The sequence below is a fragment of the Bolinopsis microptera genome, chromosome 4 (assembly GCF_026151205.1).
Source record: "Bolinopsis microptera isolate Bmic1 chromosome 4, MBARI_Bmic_1.0, whole genome shotgun sequence".
Taxonomy (NCBI): Eukaryota; Metazoa; Ctenophora; class Tentaculata; order Lobata; family Bolinopsidae; genus Bolinopsis; species Bolinopsis microptera.
This window is the reverse complement of record NC_087075.1, coordinates 10,484,578-10,506,033: the sequence shown is the minus strand read 5'-3', so window position 1 is coordinate 10,506,033 and position 21,456 is coordinate 10,484,578. Positions and strand designations below refer to the sequence as shown.

The 21,456-nt window shown below is 39.3% G+C and overlaps 1 protein-coding gene across 2 annotated transcripts in view; it reads left to right on the top strand.

The window, feature by feature from the left end:
• Positions 1-18,392, top strand: part of LOC134814066 (acetyl-coenzyme A transporter 1-like) — a 34,549-nt gene extending 16,157 nt beyond the window's left edge. Inside the window, exons 6-9 of one of the 2 annotated variants that reach the window (XM_063822070.1) lie at positions 13,978-14,089; positions 16,632-16,732; positions 16,931-17,025; positions 17,187-18,392. In XM_063822070.1, the coding sequence (XP_063678140.1) occupies positions 13,978-14,089; positions 16,632-16,732; positions 16,931-17,025; positions 17,187-17,208 (330 nt within the window). In that variant the 3' untranslated portion in view covers positions 17,209-18,392. Of the gene's footprint in view, positions 1-13,977; positions 14,090-16,631; positions 16,733-16,930; positions 17,026-17,171 lie in introns of both variants that reach the window. The other variant, XM_063822069.1, reaches the window with a different exon arrangement.
• Positions 18,393-21,456: the final 3,064 nt, after the last annotated feature.

Here is a 21,456-nt window from a genome sequence, read left to right as displayed (position 1 = left end):
AAAACATTTGGCAGTCAGAGGAGAGGGGTGTAGTAGGGAGGGTCTAGATACAAACAGCGGGCTATTGTCCCTGTGCTCTGTTACATGATTCATGGAGCAGGTTCTAATAGCTTGTCTAATCTGTTTTAGCGATCTCTATTTCTGAAGTTAACCTGTAGGTTCAGGTGTTGTTGAGGGAAGCCGACAATGGTGGGGAGAGGGTGTTGGGTGTTGACTATTCATTAGAGTGGGGTAATCTTGGATTTTAGTTGTTACAGCTCCATTACAGAGAGTTTACCTAACAACTGTACAGTGTTTGAGTACACCGAAATGAGCTGCAGACAGTAAATTTCTTCCGAAACCAGCCTGATTGTCTCCAGTTAATCCTTAAACCCTGTTTCTTTTCAACAACTGGCAAATAAACATCCCCTCTCTAGTGAACATTTCTAAAGTGTACTTACAATAGTTTAAAGTAAAGTGTATTTACAAGTCTTAACAACACTAAAATCTTGGTCTCCGAAGAACTTTGCGAAGTCCCTCGTTTCTTTCGCAGTGGTATATTTCTCGTGACGATGTTCAGCATTTATGAATGGGAATAGTAGCACCAGAGAGAAACTACAGCATCTAGCGGACGTGATGGGGCTGACGCCAATTAAAATGATGCTTTGTACCTTATTTTTGCCTTTGAATTGCTGCTTTTTGTCCGTACAGTAAGAACTTGAAACTTTGAAATGACGTTATGCAATATACAATTTAAGCAGTATTGTCAGAAAACGACAGAGATGGACCTATTATACTTTATATCTGCCTCTCTGCATTCGTTTCCAGCTGAGCGATTTTAAGAAACATTATGACAATTGAAACCTGCCCTCAAGGAGGAATCTTACTTAAGCTTCGCGTGATCTCATGTTCTATGGCTCATTTTAAATTCTGTTATTTGCGAGATCTTTTCCTAAGAAAAGTCGCTTGAGTATGGTCGATATCCTCTATTGTGGATTTTTTGTTTCTTATTAAAGTTATATAAGTTTTCGTTCGTTTCAAAAAATATGTCACTTCCAGGCACTATATTCGATTATGCGTCATATTTTAACTTCATAACCCTTATATCCTAGGAGGTCAGATTTTGTAATGGCAAGAATTTCCAATGCAATCTACATTTTTATCAATCTCCAAATATTTCTTCGCTCAAACCTCATTTTATCTTTCCCAATCAAACCAACAATTTCGGAACTTTTAAGCATAGATATTCCAGAACACATATTAGTGGACGATCTATATGACGTCACATCGCCCGGTCATGATGCTCCAGTTATACCACCCATCAGATTTGTCACCGTGGAACCCATATTGAAAGAAGAAGAAGAGGTGGTAAAAGTTGAAATTGATAGAAAAAAGGGAGCAAGCACCTTCTTCATCTCCCTCCTAATATCAGTCATCTTCCTCACCCTCTCAGTAACCTTCATTCCCCTTAACTTCGGAACCCTTAAAACCTTCATCATCATCGCTCAAAACAAACAACCCATGTTCCTACTCTTCGGAGCTGTACATCTGGTCTGCATAGCAGATCTAATGGTGGCTATAACGGAGGGAATATTGCTGTGGAAGGAGATCCCTCACTCCGGCTGCGAGCTCCTGGGAGCAGTGGAGGTAACTACATTCTTCACCTTATCCTCCATCCTATCTTCGGTGTGTGTGTACCGGATAACAGCAGTGCTCCAACCCCTACTGTACAAGAGGTTCGCTAAAAGAACAGTTATCCTGAAGATAATCTCAGTGATCGTATCCTTCTCAATCCTCCTAGCAGTCCTGCTGATCGTCACCAAGACACTTCGTTTCAGGTACCAGGGTATCCCCCACTCCATGGGATGTTCTCTTTTCATGGTGAAGAAGAGGTTTCATCTCTTCTCTTCTCTCCTCACCGTGGTGTCCCTACTTGTTAACCTCATCCTAGCAAGCACTTACTGTGTGCTGTTTAGGTATTTCAGAAAACCCATTACAGCGACCAAGAAAGTAAAGATGATGAAGAAAGGAGCGCTGTTCGTAACCTCTCTCTCTACTTTCTCCTACTTTGTCTGTTACTTCCCCGCTGTGGTTGTTAATATCCTACTGAGCATTGACTCTGAGATTATACTGGGTTTGGGACCTCCATATAGACTGATGCTAGAGTTCGTTGTGGTTCTCTTTCCTCATTTATACTCCTGCGTGCTGCCGCTTTGTTTAGTAACGGGGGAGACATCGACACAGGTTGGGGAGGCAGCTAAAGTCACCAAGCCGTATATCTTGGAAATTAAAAAAAGACAGTGCGAGCCACGAGGTACTGTGAAATTGAGGAACGAAACAAACTGAGTTGAGGTTTAACTGACGAATGATTGGGGCGAGCTGGTAGTTGAAGTGATGATCTCCTTTTATTATTATGGTACCGCCGCGGTAACTGCAGCACAGTTTGGATGTAGAGCTGTTTTTCTAGATCACAATTTTAGGGCTGCTGAAGTTACAGTGTTTTAATTTCTGTTTTTCGCAGGCGTCTAATATTCCAAGAGACGTGTTTTAAACGTTAAAAATGCAGAAATGTTGAGAAAACAGGCTGATATGAGACTTTCTTAAGGTCCAATGCTGGTTCAATCCACTTCTCACTTCCCATTTGATTATGTTAGGTACGATATGGAATAACTTAAAATATCAAAGATTTCAGTGACACTGATTTATAAGTTGTTATGTAGGGGAGGGGGGGGGGGGGGGGGGGGGACCAACGCCCCAAAAAGCCCCACACATATCGAAAATCCGAAAAGGGCCCTAGAAATCGGGGCCTTTTGGGGCGTTACCCCCCCCCCCCCCCCCCCCCTATGTATCAATATAATATCGGATTGCAGTTATGATGTTTTGTATTAAATTTGCCTTAAAAAATCTATTGTATCGTGTTAATTATAAATACTCCCCGCTGTAGCGCATTATTCAGAAATAAAACGACTAAATATACTGAAAAAAATAATTTGTTATCTTCAATAATTTAATCTTATTATACGTAACCGCTTTTAGATTGGCCTACTTTGCCTTTGAATCAAAGTAAAAAAGGAAATAAATTGTTCATAACATCAGTTATTGTGTTCTGAGAATGGTTGGGAAACATTTCCAACTACACCAATTGCTTGTAATTGACGCTCCCACCCTGGTGAAAATTGAGAGTGAATTTCCAATACCTTTATTACTTGTGGTTGAAGATCTGAGCTTGACACAGACCCCACATCCAGCAAGTTTTCCTAGTTTTAAATTTCCTCGCAGATCAATGTTTTCCCCCTAAAAATTGTCTTATGCCGTATAAAAACTTAAAATAAAAGGTCAGGTCTTCTAATAATTACTTCTTTGGTACCAAATTTCCAACAATTCCTTGCAGATTTTACAAACTTCAATCATTCTGCTGAGTGTGACATTTGTAATCCTAAAACTGCAATTGTTAGTGAGCACTTACTAAAATAACAATGAAACTTATTGATACCGCAGTTCTCCCTTGGCCTTAGGCCCTAATGTAAACATTTACAACGCAAAGAATTGATACCGCAGTTGTCCCTCGGCCTTAAAGAATATATAATAGAGACACATTCGTCATACAACGCTTAAGCAAAATGTCCAGCTAGCTCTATTTTTATCAAGTTATAAAATTGAGATTACTAAAAGGGGTAAAATGGTTAAAGATAGCTGAAGACTGAAGAGCCTTCGTCTCCGATACATTATGAATTCGTTAGTATTTTCAGCCAAAGCGGCGAGTTTGCAGGAAACACAAAAGCTGGAACTTTTGGATTTAGCTCTCTTACTAATTACTATGGACCTGGAGGTGATGGACCTCAGATTTATCTCCACTTTTATGCAAACCCGGAAAATATATTAACTGTAGTGGCCAATGAATCTGTAAATCGATTATTAAGTAATACGTTTTGAGAATTCAACATTTCAAATTGTATGCTGATAATATGTACTGCCACATTTCCTCAAAACCAGACTTCTGGACTATCTGAACAGTACTACGAGGAAATTCGTAATCAGACATGTTATCAGCTGCAGACTCTTCTGATCAGAAAATAATTTTATTGCCATTATCATCCGGAGCTTGTTTTTTCAGGAATCAGCATCCCTGATTGCAATTGAAAATTTGATTGATGAAAATACGAAAGCTCTAACTTTTGGAATGTTCCAAGAATAAATGTCCACGTAGGTAACACCTTTACACATTACAAGGGTCACCTTTCAGAATTGTGCAGCTGGTTATCAAGTGTTACAAAAGGGTGATCGGCCGATACATTTTAGATATTTCAAACAAGATGGCGAATAATTCATGATACTTTAAAAAGGTATTTATATTTTCTCCGATTTGAACGAAGAGAGAAGTTAACGAGAAGGAGTTGAGGGTCTAAGGAGGTCTTAGGCCCGGCTGAAACGTAACTCAGGGCGCTAGATTCTTATTACAGCTGCGCCTTAGTGCTGTATATCTACATACATTTATTTATTTATTCATTCAACCATTTATTTAATTATTCATTTTCTACGAACTGCCCTCCTTCTCTACCACCCTTCGTGATGGCCCTTTTGTAACAATAAAAGAATCGTTGAATAAATTAGCCCCCTTGAACGACAGCAGATGTAGAGTTCTCCCAGTCCCCTGTCTAAGTTACAAAGCTTGTAAAAATAAAGTTATCAGCTTAATATGAGTAAAGACCCCATTTACGGAATCTACAAGCGGTTTATAAACTATTCTTAGTTATGTAATTGTAAAGGAGGTTTTTCCATGCTTCGTTATACGCCTTTTTGCACCGCTCGTCACCAATATCCGCGTCCTACTTGCAACATTTTTCAGCGCAGTTGCTGCATCAAACAATCTGCACGTCAACCTACTGCACTGTACTTACAGTATTCCCTCTCTTTATCGCGCCCCTGTGCAACGCCCCGGTAATTGTTTCTCTATCATCTCTAAAAGGCATAATTGATTTTTGCACAAAAACAAGTTACCCCTTTATAATGCGCTCCCTCTTAAATTTGACGCACGCCAGAGTTGACTTTAGCAACAAAAATAAATGACCCCTTTATCACGTGGTCCCCCTGTATGCTAAATCTTCTTCCCGAGAGAGAAGAGATGTAGTCATTGAAATTTGGTCTAATACTAATATTATATATAGATAATATTATAATATATATATATTATATAATATTATAGACTCCAGGCATATGGCCAAATACTGCGCGTGGGTCGGTTGCAGGATTTCCTACGTCTCCATTTCGACTGATGTAATGCGCGCATTTCTGGCTTCTTCATTTCCTCAGAAATTCCAAATAATTAAAATGTTAACCCTGTAGTACTACTACTATCATTAACAATTTACTACAACATAACTTCACCAAAAATGATTATGCAACAGTGACACTACGATGTATTAACTACAGATAACCTCACCCTCTAACATCCATTATTACACATTTGCATTCGTTACACTTTTAAAGCTCCTCGATTTACCACTGTCACCGTGACGTGGTTGTTGCTTTTAATCGCTGGCGTGGCCAGTATTGTGGCTGGAACTGGTCCTGCCCCTCCGCCTAACCCTATCTCTAATTCTCTGGACATATTGGAACTGGAATTGGGACTGGATTTGGATTCTTTTGGCTTAAAACCGGGTTTGTGGTTCTACTCGCACTTATATCGTACAACGATCAGGGACCCGATTATGTTTAACATCAGTTGTAAGTGTACCTACACACTCAACCACCCGTGTAACTGCAACTCTTCGCTCATCTGTTTAAATGAACATTTGCATTTTTCTTACACGCTGACGTACTTCCGGTGTCTTGGAACTTTCTCATATTATATACCGATGCTACACACTATGTGGAATAATGACGTATTGTTTGAATGTACTCGTGATATTTCGAATGTGATACTTGCAGTGGCCCCACGCCCAGACCTATTTTTAGACTTGGGCTCATGCCATGTTTTTGTTGATTGTTTTGAATTCTTGAGTGTCTCTAAATATGTAAACATGATACTGATAGGAAATGTAATAGTGCCCCAACGCCCTATTTTATTTGATGAGTGGACTTTGCAAGATTTTGTTGAAGATTTTTTCGATTACCATTTTATTGATCGCTCCGAATATTTAGTGGTAGATGTCAGTGCCAGGGTTACTAGGTATCTCCTCGCTTGTGGCCACGTTCGTCGCGCTCGCGTGCCTGCGCTCGCTTTTTCCGAGACCCGTCCGACCCAATGCGGCAGAGCCGACGTTCCGCGTAGTCACTATGATAGCATAGAAACGCCCAATCTCGAATATTCTTTCACCCCACCAACCTCACACATCCTGTGCCATAATAAAATTTGGGAGAAAAATTTGGAGCAAAATTTGGAGCAAAATTTAGAACCAATTTTGAAGTATAAAAACACTTTGACAAAGTATCAGGTTTTTTTGACATTTGTTTTTATGTTGGCCGTTTGCTCTATCGTCGGCTCATTTGAATTCTCTAAATTTCATTTGAAACCTTTGGATACCTACAGTTCAACGCTTTTTACGGAGAAAAAAAGATATCTACCTACTCCATTCCTCAATCAGCAACTTCAAGTTTTTATGGTCCGAAAAGAAGATCTCTCCGATGACTCCAGATCACAGAACTCAAACAGCACTCCTAAGAAAGCACACCCCACGGAAACTCTTTCAAGCAGTCAACCATCTCGCTTACCAAAAACCTTAAGTCCGTACTGGAATCCCGGAGAGAAGATCTCGCGCAGAATGAGGAGTTACTCCGAGCAGAGCAGTGCATCTGGGAGTGTAAATGAGATGAGTGCAGGTGAGAGGAGTGTCAGTGAGAGGAGTGTTAGTGAGTGTAGTTCGAGTCAAGACAAGAGGAAAAAGAAACAGTCAAATAAACCAAAGGCCATCACGGAGAACGGGGTATACATCCTGGATCAAAGGAAAAAGAAATGTACTTTACACTACATCGAGGATTTTATTGACTTCGACGCCGCTGAACGGCTGCTTAGTGAGCTGAATGTTGATATATCGAATTACCCTAACCAAACGAGTAGCCGTCAAGAGATAAATCTGGAGATCGAAGATGATTGCGTAGAGTCTGAGGGTCATCCAGATGACTCGACCCCGGAGAGTAACCTTAGAAATCAGATCAGCTACCTCACCAAGAAAATCGAGAAATCAGCGAGCTCAATATTTGAACTTAATACAACTATCACCAACATAGTAATCAGGCGACTCCCAAGTTATAACGATCATATCCCCTACGAAACACTAGCTGGAAAACATGGGGCGAAACCCACAGTTGCCATTCTTTCCCTTGGGGCCCCAAGATCACTCAAACTGAAACGGGGAACTAAAGTAACCCATTTGGTGCCCATGCACTCAGGATCTCTGTGTGTTCTCTCAGGAAATTCCACTCTTGAGTACATGCATTCCATACCTAGAGGAAAGAGTGATATTCAAAACGAACAACTTCTTCTTTTTTTCATTGGATCTCCTTCAACTGCGATCGAGGAAAATTGTGTAAGTGACCAGACCTCAGTCTCATCTCTGTCAGAAACGGCTCCCTCTCAATCTTCTACAGATGGTGGATTTAGTGTAGATGACCATTTCAGACCTGACTTTATTAACTTAGAAATAGATAATGGACTACAAATGACCCTTAACAAGACGACGGAGATACCTGACATTATTACACATCAGCAACTTCAAGGATCTAGTGTAGATGATCCCTTCAGACCTGACTTTAACTTAGAAAAAGATAATGGACTACAAATGACCTTTAACAAGACGACGGATATCCCTGACATTATTATCACCTCAACCAGCGGTCCTGATATCAAACTGACCGAAGCGCAGACCTCTTACTTAACTGAGCAAGGCAGATCTAGTTTGTTGGATAGTAATCCAATCATCAGGTCGCCCTCTGCGTCACTTCATCTGGATGTTAACAAAGATGATCTCAACGTTGGCCCTGCAACTCCCGAAGACACCGAAAGGACAGTTATTCTTATGGAGAACCACACGGTCGCTCCCGAGACACTTATTACTTGTGTTGCTCATCTTCCTGAACCCATCCTCAACGAGGAACTAATGGGTGCTCCACAGAGGGATCTGTTACAGAAAGGAGAGCAAGAATGATGAATGTGATGTCTAGACCCGAAGAACCAGCAAGGAAATCTCTGAATAGGGACTTAGATTCGAAACTCCCCTCTCTCGCATGGGTCCAGACTGTTATCGAAAACCAAGTTATTGACGTTAAGCAGGAGTTGGAGAAACTTACATCTGAGGTTAACAGCCTTAAGTGCTCCGATACTAGCATACAGCAAATCGAAAAACTACTAGAGGTTGGCAAGAAGGAAATGCAAAAGGTCAAAGACCTCTGGGAGAAAAACTTGTCAGCTACCACACGGATCAAAAACAGAGTAGACGAAGTTTTCACGGAGATTTCTATAGCGGAAACGAAAACGGACGAAGTAGACAAAAGTGTTCAAAAACTAAAGTTTGACCTCAAAAACTACTACAACAGTGCATTCTTTCGGGAAGACGGACAGCTGATTAAAGAAATTCACAAAATAGTCACTCAGTCAGAAGGATGGAATGGCGCGAGTACCGATGTCCCACCTGACTATTCCCCTAATGACGATGATTTATCACACACTCCACCCTACCAACCTCCCTCACCCTTTCGAGATCAAAGAACTCACAGTAGAGAAAACAACCTGCTGTCCCGAAGAAACAATGGATTCAGCATGACTTCCTCGGCCTCTCGAGCTCAGATCTCTACTCAAGCTCAGAACTCCAACTTTACCAGAACTCAGAACCTCAATTTCACCAGGACTCAGAACTCCGACTTCACCACTCGTCAAACTTCAGGATCCACCACACCCTCAAAAGTGTTCAAGACGACCCTCATCTCAGACTCAATCCTGAGACATGTCCAGGGTATGGACACCAAGAATGCTCTCGGAAAGAACCATGAATTGACCCTAATCAACAAGCGGGACACAGGTGGACTTAAAGACCAACATGTCAAAGACGAATTATTAAGAACACAACCTGATTTCATCTATGTTCACCTAGGAGTCAATGATGCCAACCAAAACTTCGACCTAAGGGTAAGTCTCGACAACATATTTCAATTTTCACTATTCGTAGAGGAATCCCTGATAGGTACAAAGTTATTCTTCTCAATGCCGCTAATGACATCTGACAATGAAGCGAACGCAAGGATTGGGGAGATAAGGGATGCAATTTGGGAATTTGTGACCGTAACTAATAAAAACGAACGCAAACCCTTCAAAGAGCGGTCTTTGTATTATAACCCCAACGCAAACTTCATGCATGATGATCATCTGATAGGAGAATATCACACGAACGATGGAGTCCACCTTTCAACAAGAGGCAAAGAGGTCATTCTAGGAAACTTCCGTCACAGCATCCATGAAATGACAAGACTGCTTCTCAACAAGCCAAAGAAAGTCCGTTCTACAGGGGGATTGGAACCTTCTCCTCTTAGTCGAATGTGATTACACTGACATAGATTCTCATTTATACACATTATACCATGACTAGAAACACACAAAAAAATACACAGGTTTCAATTAATAAAAATAGCATAAAAATACTTTCTTGGAATATCCCATCGCCTTCATCAGTAGATGGGAGCAAATTTGAAATAGAATCATTTCAAAATGTTATCAAAGATCATGACATAGCCTGTCTTCAGGAAATTAGGAGAGAGGTTCACTTGGTAGGATATCGATCAATCTGCAACATAAGGAAAGACGGTAAATCAGGAGGTGTCGGTATCCTCATTAAAAATGAGCTTATTGAAGGGATTGAGTTTATCAAGAATACAGAGTGTTCAGACTACCTAGTTTGTCGACTAGACAAGGATTTCTTTAACCTATCAGAAGATACATTTATAGTTAACGTTTACATTAGACCATTTAATTCATCAGCCTCAAACCCGACTGACAATGGCAAAGATGCTCTAAAAAAACATTGAAGACGTTGTGAACGAACTTCGGGAGGAGGGCGAAGTCATATTGTGTGGGGACTTTAACTCTCGTATAGGACAAAAAACGGGTATGATAAGAGAAGACTCAACCAACGTTGTTCCCTTACCAGACGATTATGAGCCTGACAACTTTCTCCCCCGAAACTCACTAGACTCTATCACAAATACTTACGGTACACACTTTCTTAACCTAGTCAAACATAACCAACTCACTATTCTGAATGGCCGTACCCTAGGAGATCTTGTAGGAAACTTCACAAGTATCCAAAAAAATGGGTGCAGCGTTATTGATTACATTGCAGTGACCAACTCCACAAAGATCAGAATCAACTACTTCAAAATCTTGACATTCACCGAGCATTCTGATCATAAGCCCCTCAGTACTGAATTACAATGCAATAGATTCGCGATCAACAAATGCGCCCCATTACAGGACACTTATCAGACAGCGCCAACCAGATACATTATCAACGAAGAGAACAAAGACGACTTTTTCGAAGCTCAGTCAGAAAATCTATCATTGACCTTAATCCATGAACTTCAATCGAACATCGACTTACTCACCAATCAAAATATTTTAGCAGACAATGACCGTAATTATGAAACTGAACTCAAAGACATTAACAAACGACTTTCAGAACACCTTCGCGACATGGCCTCGAAGTGTTTCAAACAAACCAAACCACCCAAAAAATCTCACACCTCAAACAAACCTTGGTTTAACTGGAAAACGAGATTAGGTAAAAGAGAATTTCGTAAAGCTACAGATGCAACCTCAAAATTCCCGTCAAACAACCTTATACGTGAAAACTATTATCTTGTCAAGGGTAGCTATAAGCGTTTGAAGAACTCTGCCAAAAACGAATTCTTCGCACGTATGAATGAGGACATAGAGGGGGGGAAAATTCTCAACTGGCAATCTTTCAAAAAACTAAAAAATCAGAAAAAGGAAACTTTAAATTTTGACAGTCATGATATGAATAGATTCGAGACTTTTTTTGGTTACCTATATTCCGATAACCACAAAACAATAAATGAAAATAAAAAAGTTTCTATGATTGATCAAGCTGACTTGATAAATCAAGGTGCAACTCATCCTGAGTCACTCAACTCCTTAATCACCAAAACAGAACTTGACTCTAGTATAAAATCCCTAAAAAATGGTAAAGCTTCCTCACTCGACATGATTAATAACGAAATTATAAAATCTCTGGACACCAATCATAAATTGATTATGTTGAACCTCTTCAACGCCTGCTTCTCACAAGGAATTTATCCCTGGAACGTCAGCATTATATCTCCACTTCATAAAAAGGGTAATAAATCAGATCCTGACAACTACCGTGCAGTTGCTGTCAGCAGTGTCATAGGAAAACTATTTTCAACTATTCTCTTAGAACGACTCATTCGCTTCCGCTCTGAAAACTGCCCTGATCCACCTAACCAACTAGGCTTCACAAAGAAAGCTCAAACATACGATCACATACTAACCATGAAAACTATAGCTTCAAAATATAAACTTTTGGGGAAACCTGTATATGCAGTATTTGTTGATTTTAAAAAAGCATTCGACTCAGTCTGCCGTCAAGCCCTTTTCCTCAAACTCGCAAAAAATGGCATAACTGGAAACTTCTACAATGTCCTCAAAAATATGTACTCAAACTCGTACGCTTACATAAAATTATCTGGTCACCTCAGTAAACGCTTCCAGATACGTAAAGGTACAGAACAAGGTCACCCACTCTCACCTGATCTTTTTAAAGTTTTTCTCAGTGATATGTCCTGCCTCCTAGATTTTCCAAATTGCCCCGTACTTTCAAATTTGACTGTTAGCCACCTACTGTGGGCGGATGACCTTATACTCCTTTCACTCGACCAGGAAACCACTCAAAAGCAACTTAATATTCTCGGTAATTTTTGTAAGGAGTGGGGCATTGAAATCAATGAACTCAAAACTCAAGCAGTCATCTTTGGTAAGAAAACGTTAAAACAGGACATACAAAACATCAAATTTACACTCAACGGATCTAATCTTGAAATTGTTGACAGTTATTGTTACCTTGGATTTGAACTTCATCAATCGGGTCAAGTACAGATCGCTCAACAAAACCTTAAAACCAAAGCAATGCGTGCATTTTTTGGCCTGAAAAGGGTTGTCATGCGTTCAAAGTTATCTTTTAAAGCACTCCTTACACTGTTCGACTCTCTCATCAAGCCCATTCTATTATATGGTGCTCCGATATGGACACCCACTAGTACGATCAATAAATCTCTTTGCAAAACGATTAACTCGACAGAAGCAACCGCTACTAACTTACTTAAAAAAATCAGCGCCTCTCTGCAAGAAAGAGTGCATATTTCATTCCTAAAATGGGCATTGGGAGTCCATCGTAAAGCATCAAATGTAGGTGTTTGGGGAGAAACAGGAAGAATTCCTTTGATTTATCAATCAATTCGCTTAACGTTAAATTACTTCAAAAGGCTAAATACAAAATCAAAGTCGAATTCGTTTGTCACTGCAGCCGTAAAAGAACAAAAATCACTAAACTTACCTTGGTATCGATACATAAAACCACTCCTTGAACTAGATGAAATTTACAAACTAGATCACGTAACTGCGCACCGAATTCTCAATACAAATGCAGCTAACAAAGCCGCGCCCAACCCTGTAAGTGATCACAAATTATTAAAAGACTCCCTCATAAATCAGTCAAATTTTAGTCAATCCATCAAACCACTATGCAGCAAAAAGTATAGAATTCCTAAAATCATCGAAGCTCTAACCAATCAATTCATAAAATGTTGGCAATATCAAAAATCTACTTCTTCTAAACTCTCATTCTATCACTCAATCAAACACACCTTCAACCGAGAGCCCTACTTATACTTATGCAAAGGCTTTTCTCGTCGTTACAGTACCACAAAACTTAGAATCAGCGCACATGATCTCCATATTGAAAGAGGCAGATACTCCAACACACCCCGTGAGCAAAGACTATGTGGTTGGTGCCAATCAAGTATGGGCGTTGAGACCATCGAAGACGAGTCGCATGTTCTTTACATATGTGACTTGTATTCAAAACAGAGGTCGAAATTAGTCAAAAATCTTTCTCAAATGCCAATCATTGAAATAAGCAATGAAATCACCGAGCTGGGTGGCCTAGTGGTTAGAGCTTCCGCCTTCTGTACAGAAGGTTAAGGGTTCGAATCCCAGTATCACCCAGTCTAGGGAGTAGCTAAGGATTCATTGGATCTATGCGATCTCCTCGGTCGACTCAGCCGAATGATAGGAAACTTGATTGAGGGTTAAATGAGGAGGGGTGCCTGTGCCAAAAGATCAAGAATCTTAGGATACTCCTTCAGAATATCTACAATGTAGTGTACTGTAAAACAAGGGCGGTCGAACTATTCGATGACCCTGTAGAGGAATCTACGAACTTTACAAATTACAAATAAATTATATTACCGACTCCAGCAATATCAATGAAACAAATCTCAAAGATCATCTCATGGAAATTTTGTCTCCTTACTCAACTGTAATTCCTCAAAATCACCAGAGCCTCCATATTCACTGCCACCGCTCACTTGATATTCAACCAAACACCCCACAGTATACTCAATTTCAAGAAAGGCGCTCCTATGCTGTCAACTGTGTGTGCACTTTTTTCCTTCGCTGCTCCGAAGAGCGAAATAGCTTCACCGAAGATACGCGTCAGCGTAATTCAAATGCACGAAACTTAAACAATTTTACTATCAATTTGGTGAGAACCTCGCGAATTAGTCATAATTAAGACTCAAGGATAACCCTGGCCCTGACTTCAAGCAAAGATGATTGTTTTCATTAACTTCTGTAAACAATTATGACGGTCCATGATAATGGATCTATAATTTAATTTTAATCCTGTGTAATCCTGTGTAATCCTGTGTAATCCTGTGTAATCCCTCTAAGTCTAATGATAACCCATCCTACAGGCGGCAGCTACCATGATGTTTGTCTCCCAGATGATGTTCAATGCACGTGTCAGTGACGTGAAGATGGGCGGTACCTACATGACCCTTCTCAACACCATGATAAACCTGTCAGGTAGCTATTGTTATCTATATGTCTGGGGGCGGGGAGTGGTGGGGAGTATAGGAGCGAGAAGTGTGGGGGTAGGAGTGTGATGGTGAGAATACACCAAATTGTTACTTGAGTAAGGAGCGTATATAACGGTATTTGTGTGTAAAAGGAGGGGTCCTATTTTATAACTTACATTTTAGTTATCAGTCATCATTCATCCGATGATGTCAGTTATGGCTCAAATATTTTAATCTTATAGGTATCGACTGTAATTATACGTAACGTCAAGTTGATACTGACAGTAACGATTTTACGTCGATCAAAATTTAATCAATATCATCAACATTTGTCGCATTCCCAAGCTCTTGGTACAAGTGCTACAAGCCATTAGCCTGGCATCTTGATAAGTGAATATGATTTGTTTGACGTCATGAAGTCGAGTTAATGTTGTTGGAAAATACAGGGATTGCACTGCACCTAGGCAAATTCTTCTAGTGACCTAATTTTATCAATTATCATTCTATATGAGATGCGATAAACTCTAGATCGTGTGTGTTATTAGTATTTTATTACCTCTAGGAATGTCTAGGATGGGCATAGGATGATCCACAAGAAAAAGCAGAAGGTGCTACAGGTTAAGCTATTAGTATAGTATCTTAATAAGTGAAGTAAATTTCTTTAACGTCGTATTTAACGCCCGGGTAACTTTTTGGGTGCAAGGGCCAGGCTATACATTGACCTGGGTTGATTTTGAAAAGAACCCGGGTCAAAATTGAGATAAGGGCGGGAAGAATAATGTGAGCTATGACTAATTAAAAGCAACTTACACCCTGGCCACCACTAATCCACCCTCTCCCAGTCACCACTTCAAACTTTCAAAGAGTACAATACACACGTTAGGATAATAATACGCCCTGTGTTTCACCCTTTAGGGTAACCTGTTCAAGTTTGCATGGATTTCCGAGGAAATGTAGTAAGACTAACCATCTTCATCGAATTAGAAGATCAATTGTAAAGCATGTTCCTCTGAAGAAAAGTTGTAAGAATAACAGTCTTAATCGAATCAAAAAATTAAGTTATAGCGGGCGCAAGCGAGGTGTCGTGGAGCGCCGCCGAGTGAGCTGTACCCCGGGCTCGGCCCTAAAGTGGCCCTGCTATTTTTTAACTCCTTCCTACACGCAGGCTGTAACTTCCTAGTTAGTGCTGCATGCTGTTAGAACATGTAAGACATTGTTTCATCTACCTTACTCGGGATTATTACGACGGGTTTATTAACGACGGGTTAAAATATGGTTCGGGAAAAATATGGCGAAATTGCTCAAAACCCACCACATTTTCCCGGTCGCCATTTTACCGGTGTCCAACCTTTCAATTTTAGATTACAAAATTTTGTCTCAGATGTAAATTTCCTTATTAGAGATAAGCAAGTTTAGAAATTTTCGCATTGCTAAAACTTGTGAAACAAATCGAATTATCAATAATTGTTGAAAGTAGACAGAAATAATGACTTGTGGTTAATCAAACTTCGAAAGAATGCATCGTTCACATTGTTTAGAATTATGAATAAATGACTGATGAAACTGATTCATGTTATTGACAGTTTTAATTGATTCAAGTTTTAATTTAACTGTTACTTTTACTTTGAGTCCTATTTCATTATGTAGAGATATTCAATACCTAAGAAAATAAAAATTGGCCTATTTAAATCAACTTTGACAATAAGGATATATGACAAGAATTGGGCGAAAAGGTGAATGTTTTGCAATTTTAGCCAAATAAAGTCGAAAAACCTACAACAAGTGTCCCAATAGTCTTCTTTAGTGAATATAAGACAACGATTAAAATATGAGCACCCATAACCCTTGGGAACCCTAAAAGCTGAGTCGGCGGGTTTATTAACGACCGGTGAAAATGTGGTTCGGGAAAAATATGGCGAAATTACCCTAAACCCGCCACTTTATCCCGGTCATAATAATCCCGAGTAAGGTATATATATATCGACTATAATTAATATCGATCCTAATAGAGATTCGATTAACTGGGACACCAATACAATTACCGTCTGGAATCAAAAGGAAAAACAGAAATTGCAGAAAATTCTATTATTTTTGCAGAAACAATCCAGATAAGTGGATATGATTCCTTTTACGTCACGAAGATCCAGTTAGAGCTGCAGGAAAATTACAATTAAGCAATGAGATGCACTTGTACCTAAATAAATAGTGACATAAACTAGTGACATCATAAGTTATTCCATGATAATGAATGTCAAACTGAAGATCACCTATACTATTACTATTCGGGATTTGTATTGAACGATATACACGAAAAATATATATAAAATACTGTTGATCCTCTGGAATTTTTTGTAGGGCCATAGTTTGAGCACTCGTCAGACATAGCAAAAGAGGCAACCGTTAACTAATCCCTGCCAAATTCCCCACCCAGCTTATTCTGATTTCTAACACACCATCTTAAAACACTCTTTCTAATACCAGATTAGTTCAATAATTATTAATAATTATGAATAAATTCGAATATTATTAAAAACCGCACAACTCTGCAGGCACCCTTCCTCAGACACTGTCTCTGTTAGCTGTAGACAGACTAACAACCTCCACCTGTGTTGGATCAGATACCGTTACCTCCTGCTACATGGACAAAGAGGTCAGTTTCCCCGGACAAGAATCGTCTTGACATTTAGATCCGATCAATCTCACTCAGCATATGGTTTATAACCTCCTTTAATCACCTACCCCAAAAGGTTATCCATCAGCACTCTCACAACCCCTCATATCTAAAATCCCCTCATATCTAACCCCTCATATCTAACCCCTCATATCTAACCCCTCTATTCCCTGTCAGACTTGCACCGCGTCAGGAGGGACTTGTTCAACTGAAACAGACGGTTTCTTTGTTCTCGTAACTATTGGAATGTGTTGTGCTCTCTCTGGAAATGGGTTTGTTTATTTTACCACTAAAGCTTGTTGTTAACGCAGTTTTTCGAGTTTAATTTTACCTTTGAGCAACATTTTAAGCGAACGAAGTTATGTAGTACCTAGTGTTCATTTTTGTTCTAGAATGTTCTTTTTGTTTGGTCTCTCACCCTCAAACGTTTCAGAAACTCTCAAAAGTGTACCTAAGACTCCAGACTCAGTCCATTGAGTCATGGCACGTAAGCAGCTCCGACTAACTTCACAGTACCTCTAGGTTTACAGATTAATTAGTTAATTAATTAATTGATTGACTGATTAGGGCAAATTGTAAATTTCTTGATTATTCTTGGGTTAACTAGTTTCTATACTTTGTTTGACGTAATTGTTTAAAGTTACTCTAGATATGAATAACGATTTATTTGAGCAGGTTCTCAGCCGTCTTGTTAAGGTTTAATCAGTAAATTACTAGTAGTAGTAATAAACTAAATCTTATATTTGGTATGATTTAAGTTAATTTATTCGAATATGTCGACCAAACAAAATATAAACATTTGATATGCTTAAGTTAAAGACACTTCATTTTATTTGCTTAGCTTGGCTGGCTTCGGTTTTGATACTAATAATATTCAGGTTTTAAAACTTTTCATTGGCAGGTTGAGCAACCCTAAATCCATATCACTGGAATATTCCAGAGTTTTATGCGGGAATTCTTCATTTTAGTTCTAGAATATTCTTTTTGTTCCAGAATATTAGTTTAATTAGGTCAAGTTACCTGAGCTAGTACGTTGTTTTATGGGCTGCATAAATCTATGAAATCTAATATATGAGTCGGGGAGTATAAAGTAAAAGGTTGTTTATTAGATTAAAGTAAAGGGTTGTTTTATTAGATTAAAGTAAATAGTATTTACTTTGTTGACAAGCGTGTAATTTTATCTTAACAGCGGGATTGTAAGAATTCGGTGACTTAACTTACCAGATAGTTGGCAAAAGAATAGAAAATACTTTAGCGTATTTTATTCAGAAATGTGTATTCCAGAGGAACTATTGAGATTTTAAAATCGCACTAATGTTAGCACTTGTTTCGACTACAACAACTGCGAGATGTAAACCATTAATATTGTTATCTAAGTTTAGCTTATGATGTAATGCAGTTAAGTTATTGTTTTGTTTTAATATTTCGGTTGGTTATAATGTAAAATAGTATCAGATTATGTTTAATGATGACCTAACATTTCCTTCATTGCTTTGCGTGTTATCTCTATCATGCTAATCTACAACTTCAAGAGCATGTTTTAATATTGATAATGAATGTTGAATGTTGAGCACATTCTATTCGAAGCGTCCACTCCTGTTAAGAACTATTAGTTTTAAACCTACAGTTACTAATATTACATACCTCAATTTATTTTAAAACTCGTGTCAGCTCCGTTTTAAAACCCTCATTATTGCTAAGCATTCCTTTGCTTATATAATTCTCAAAACCTCCATAATATTTTAATCTTTACTCATTTAAAGATAAATTTCTCGTAGACCTACACGTGACACGTGACACGTGACACGTGCCACGCTGTATAATCATAAACAATATCACACGTGAATTATTATTACTATAAAACTGTAATAATCAATACAAACGGCTGCAATGGCGCCTTCGTACTCTCAATAGTCGCTCAACTATTGCATCATATGGTAACATGAGGAGCCTCCACTCTCACGTCATTATAACACAAGTCAAAACAACTCACCAGCTGTTATTGGTTGAGAAGCTGTTAATTTTACTAATTTCCTAATTGCCAGTACCAACTTCCAACACACTTCACAGTTCACACACTATGCTTCTGTCACACTCTACCATTTCTTCTAAATTATTATTAATAATTACTAGAGAGTCAGCATTATTATTGTAAGAGTCAACATTATTCCGCTGCCAGTTCCACCGGCTCCAACAATACCGATGACTCCTTGCTTGCAGTTATGATGATTATTCTAGTCATAACAACAATACATGACACAGTGCTTGAAAAAATTTTTATGATCAAATCACACGGTCTTGTTTGATACTCACTTTATTGTTTCACATGTGATGATGATCTGATCACGTTCATGTGTTTCTCTCCTGTTATCTTCAGCTTTATTGTAATGGCAATATTTACTTACATCACTTACATGATCAAAGATAACATCTTTATTTTGCCGCGTTTAAAAGTTCTTCGCACGGTTATGATTATCTTCCTTTATATTTCTACTTTGTGCTGTAACCATGTCGTCACTCAAGTTGTCATCAAAAGATTAATCAATTACGTATCTAGAATTAGTGAGTCATTCATCCCTCGATATCTTCTGAAATCTACTTGCTTATCAGATCCCAAAGATTACTCAATACACTAATTTAAACATTCTACTTTTAAATCTCAAGTTTATTTCCATCTCCCCTTCATTTAGATGTACTATAATTAGCCTAATAGCCCTAATTAACTTAATATAATCTCCTATAACTCTTTATTTATCTCGCAAATATTGCCAGCACACACACAAACATATAATTAATCTCCAGGTGACATCAGCTGCCTGCTGGCCCCCTCGCTACCAAACATTAACTTCCTCCCCAACTTCACACCAGTCCTCTGTGACCTGGACCTTAATCACAATCCAATCACCCTCTCCAATGCTATTAAATCACACGAGTAAAACACAATAATCTCATAACCTCTCATTACCCTGAACTTGGCACTACTATAATCATGTTAAGTAAAATCACACGAGAGAGAGAGAGAGAGAGACCCCCCTCGTTAATAACATAAGAGAACGTTATATATTACCACACTGTCCAGTGTACCACACAGTATGGCCACAAAGAGAGTTAGCCCGCTGCTCCTTCTCCACGAGGACGTTACCTCACATCTATTAATAGCAGTATGAGTCACCTCGCTTTGTAACCTGATCTCCCCCCTCTCTCTCTCTCTCTCTCTCTCTCTCTCTCTCTCTCTCTCTCTCTCTCTCTCTCTCTCTCTCTCTCTCTCTCTCTCTCTCTCTCTCTCTCTCTCTCTCTCTCTCTCTCTCTCTCTCTCTCTCTCTCTCTCTCTCTCTCTCTCTCTCTCTCTCTCTCTCTCTCTCTCTCTCTCTCTCTCTCTCTCTCTCTCTCTCTCTCTCTCTCCTCAGCGCACTGATCTTGTTAGCGGTAAGTTAGGACCTGCTCGCTTATATATAACCTCTCATTTATTGCAGGTTCACATCTCGAACGTTTACGTGTTTATTATACTGAGCGGGCAACTTTTAGCTGTGCTTGTTTTTCTGGAGTATTCTGTATTTTCTAGGTATACTTGGTAGATTGTCTTCATGTATATTGACAGCTTTCATTTCATCACAGCAAAAAATATCAAGAGAGTTGCTGACGAACACACATTCCTTTGTTCGCGCCAAATAAGGGTAGAATAGAGGTTTTCTCAGTGGGCTCTAAGTAAGGTTAAGGCCTGGTTCTGATGAGGATCAGAGCAGGTTTTGAGTTAATAAGACCCGCCTAGCAGCTTAGGAATGCAGTGAGTGATCACGTGGCCCGAATGAGCGCCCACGTGCACACTGCACACATACACGTGGGTGCACATGTGACCGTGCTGGTATTGTCGTACGACCCATCCTCACTTTAGTTGCCTTGTGAATACCCGACTGGCTGAGTGGCTGCCAGGGTATAAATAAGGCCTCGTCATTTCTAAATAACGTAATAAAATGAAAGTCTGGCGGGTTATTCTGGAAGTCCCCACATTCCGATATTTGTGTGCTTGGTTTAGTTGTAAATATGCTCTTTAGTTTAAATTCCTAGCTCGGTTATAAGTCGGTCCTTGGTATGCAGTCCGTCAAATGTTGGTATGTACTATCATCAGATGTTGGAAAACATACTCTTTAAAACTACGATTTGTTCGCGTTTTTGTTCTACGAGTATGAATTGTGAATCACCACAGCATCGGCCAGGTAAACCCGCGAAGTTTCTACCGATTGAACTCGGTAACCTTGGCTCCAAACTTGTCACATTCTGAGGAAATGTATCGTTTTGTAGCCCTACAAAGTCCCTTAAATTGCAATCTTTACAACACGTTCTATTTAACGTAAATAGTACTGCTTCTAACTGGCGCTGAACTGCGTCACTAGCTCTTGCACGTGAGCGCGGCTCATACTAGAGCACGTGACGTGACGTCAGATGGGCAGCAGTAAAAACACAGGGGGCTGCTCAGGATGGTATATCAAGCATGTTTAACTTACCTTACGTCATACATGCCGGCTTTATTTGCAGGAGTTCTCTCCTCAGCTATCACTTCGTTAAACTTCATTTTCTTTTGTTGCTCATATTATAATGTTGTGCTGTGTGGTAACATTCCTGTGCTTGTAGATTTGATCATTTTTTTTAGAAGTTTCGGAGCTGTAAACTTTTTAGATCATCCTTCTTAATGATATCCACCGATA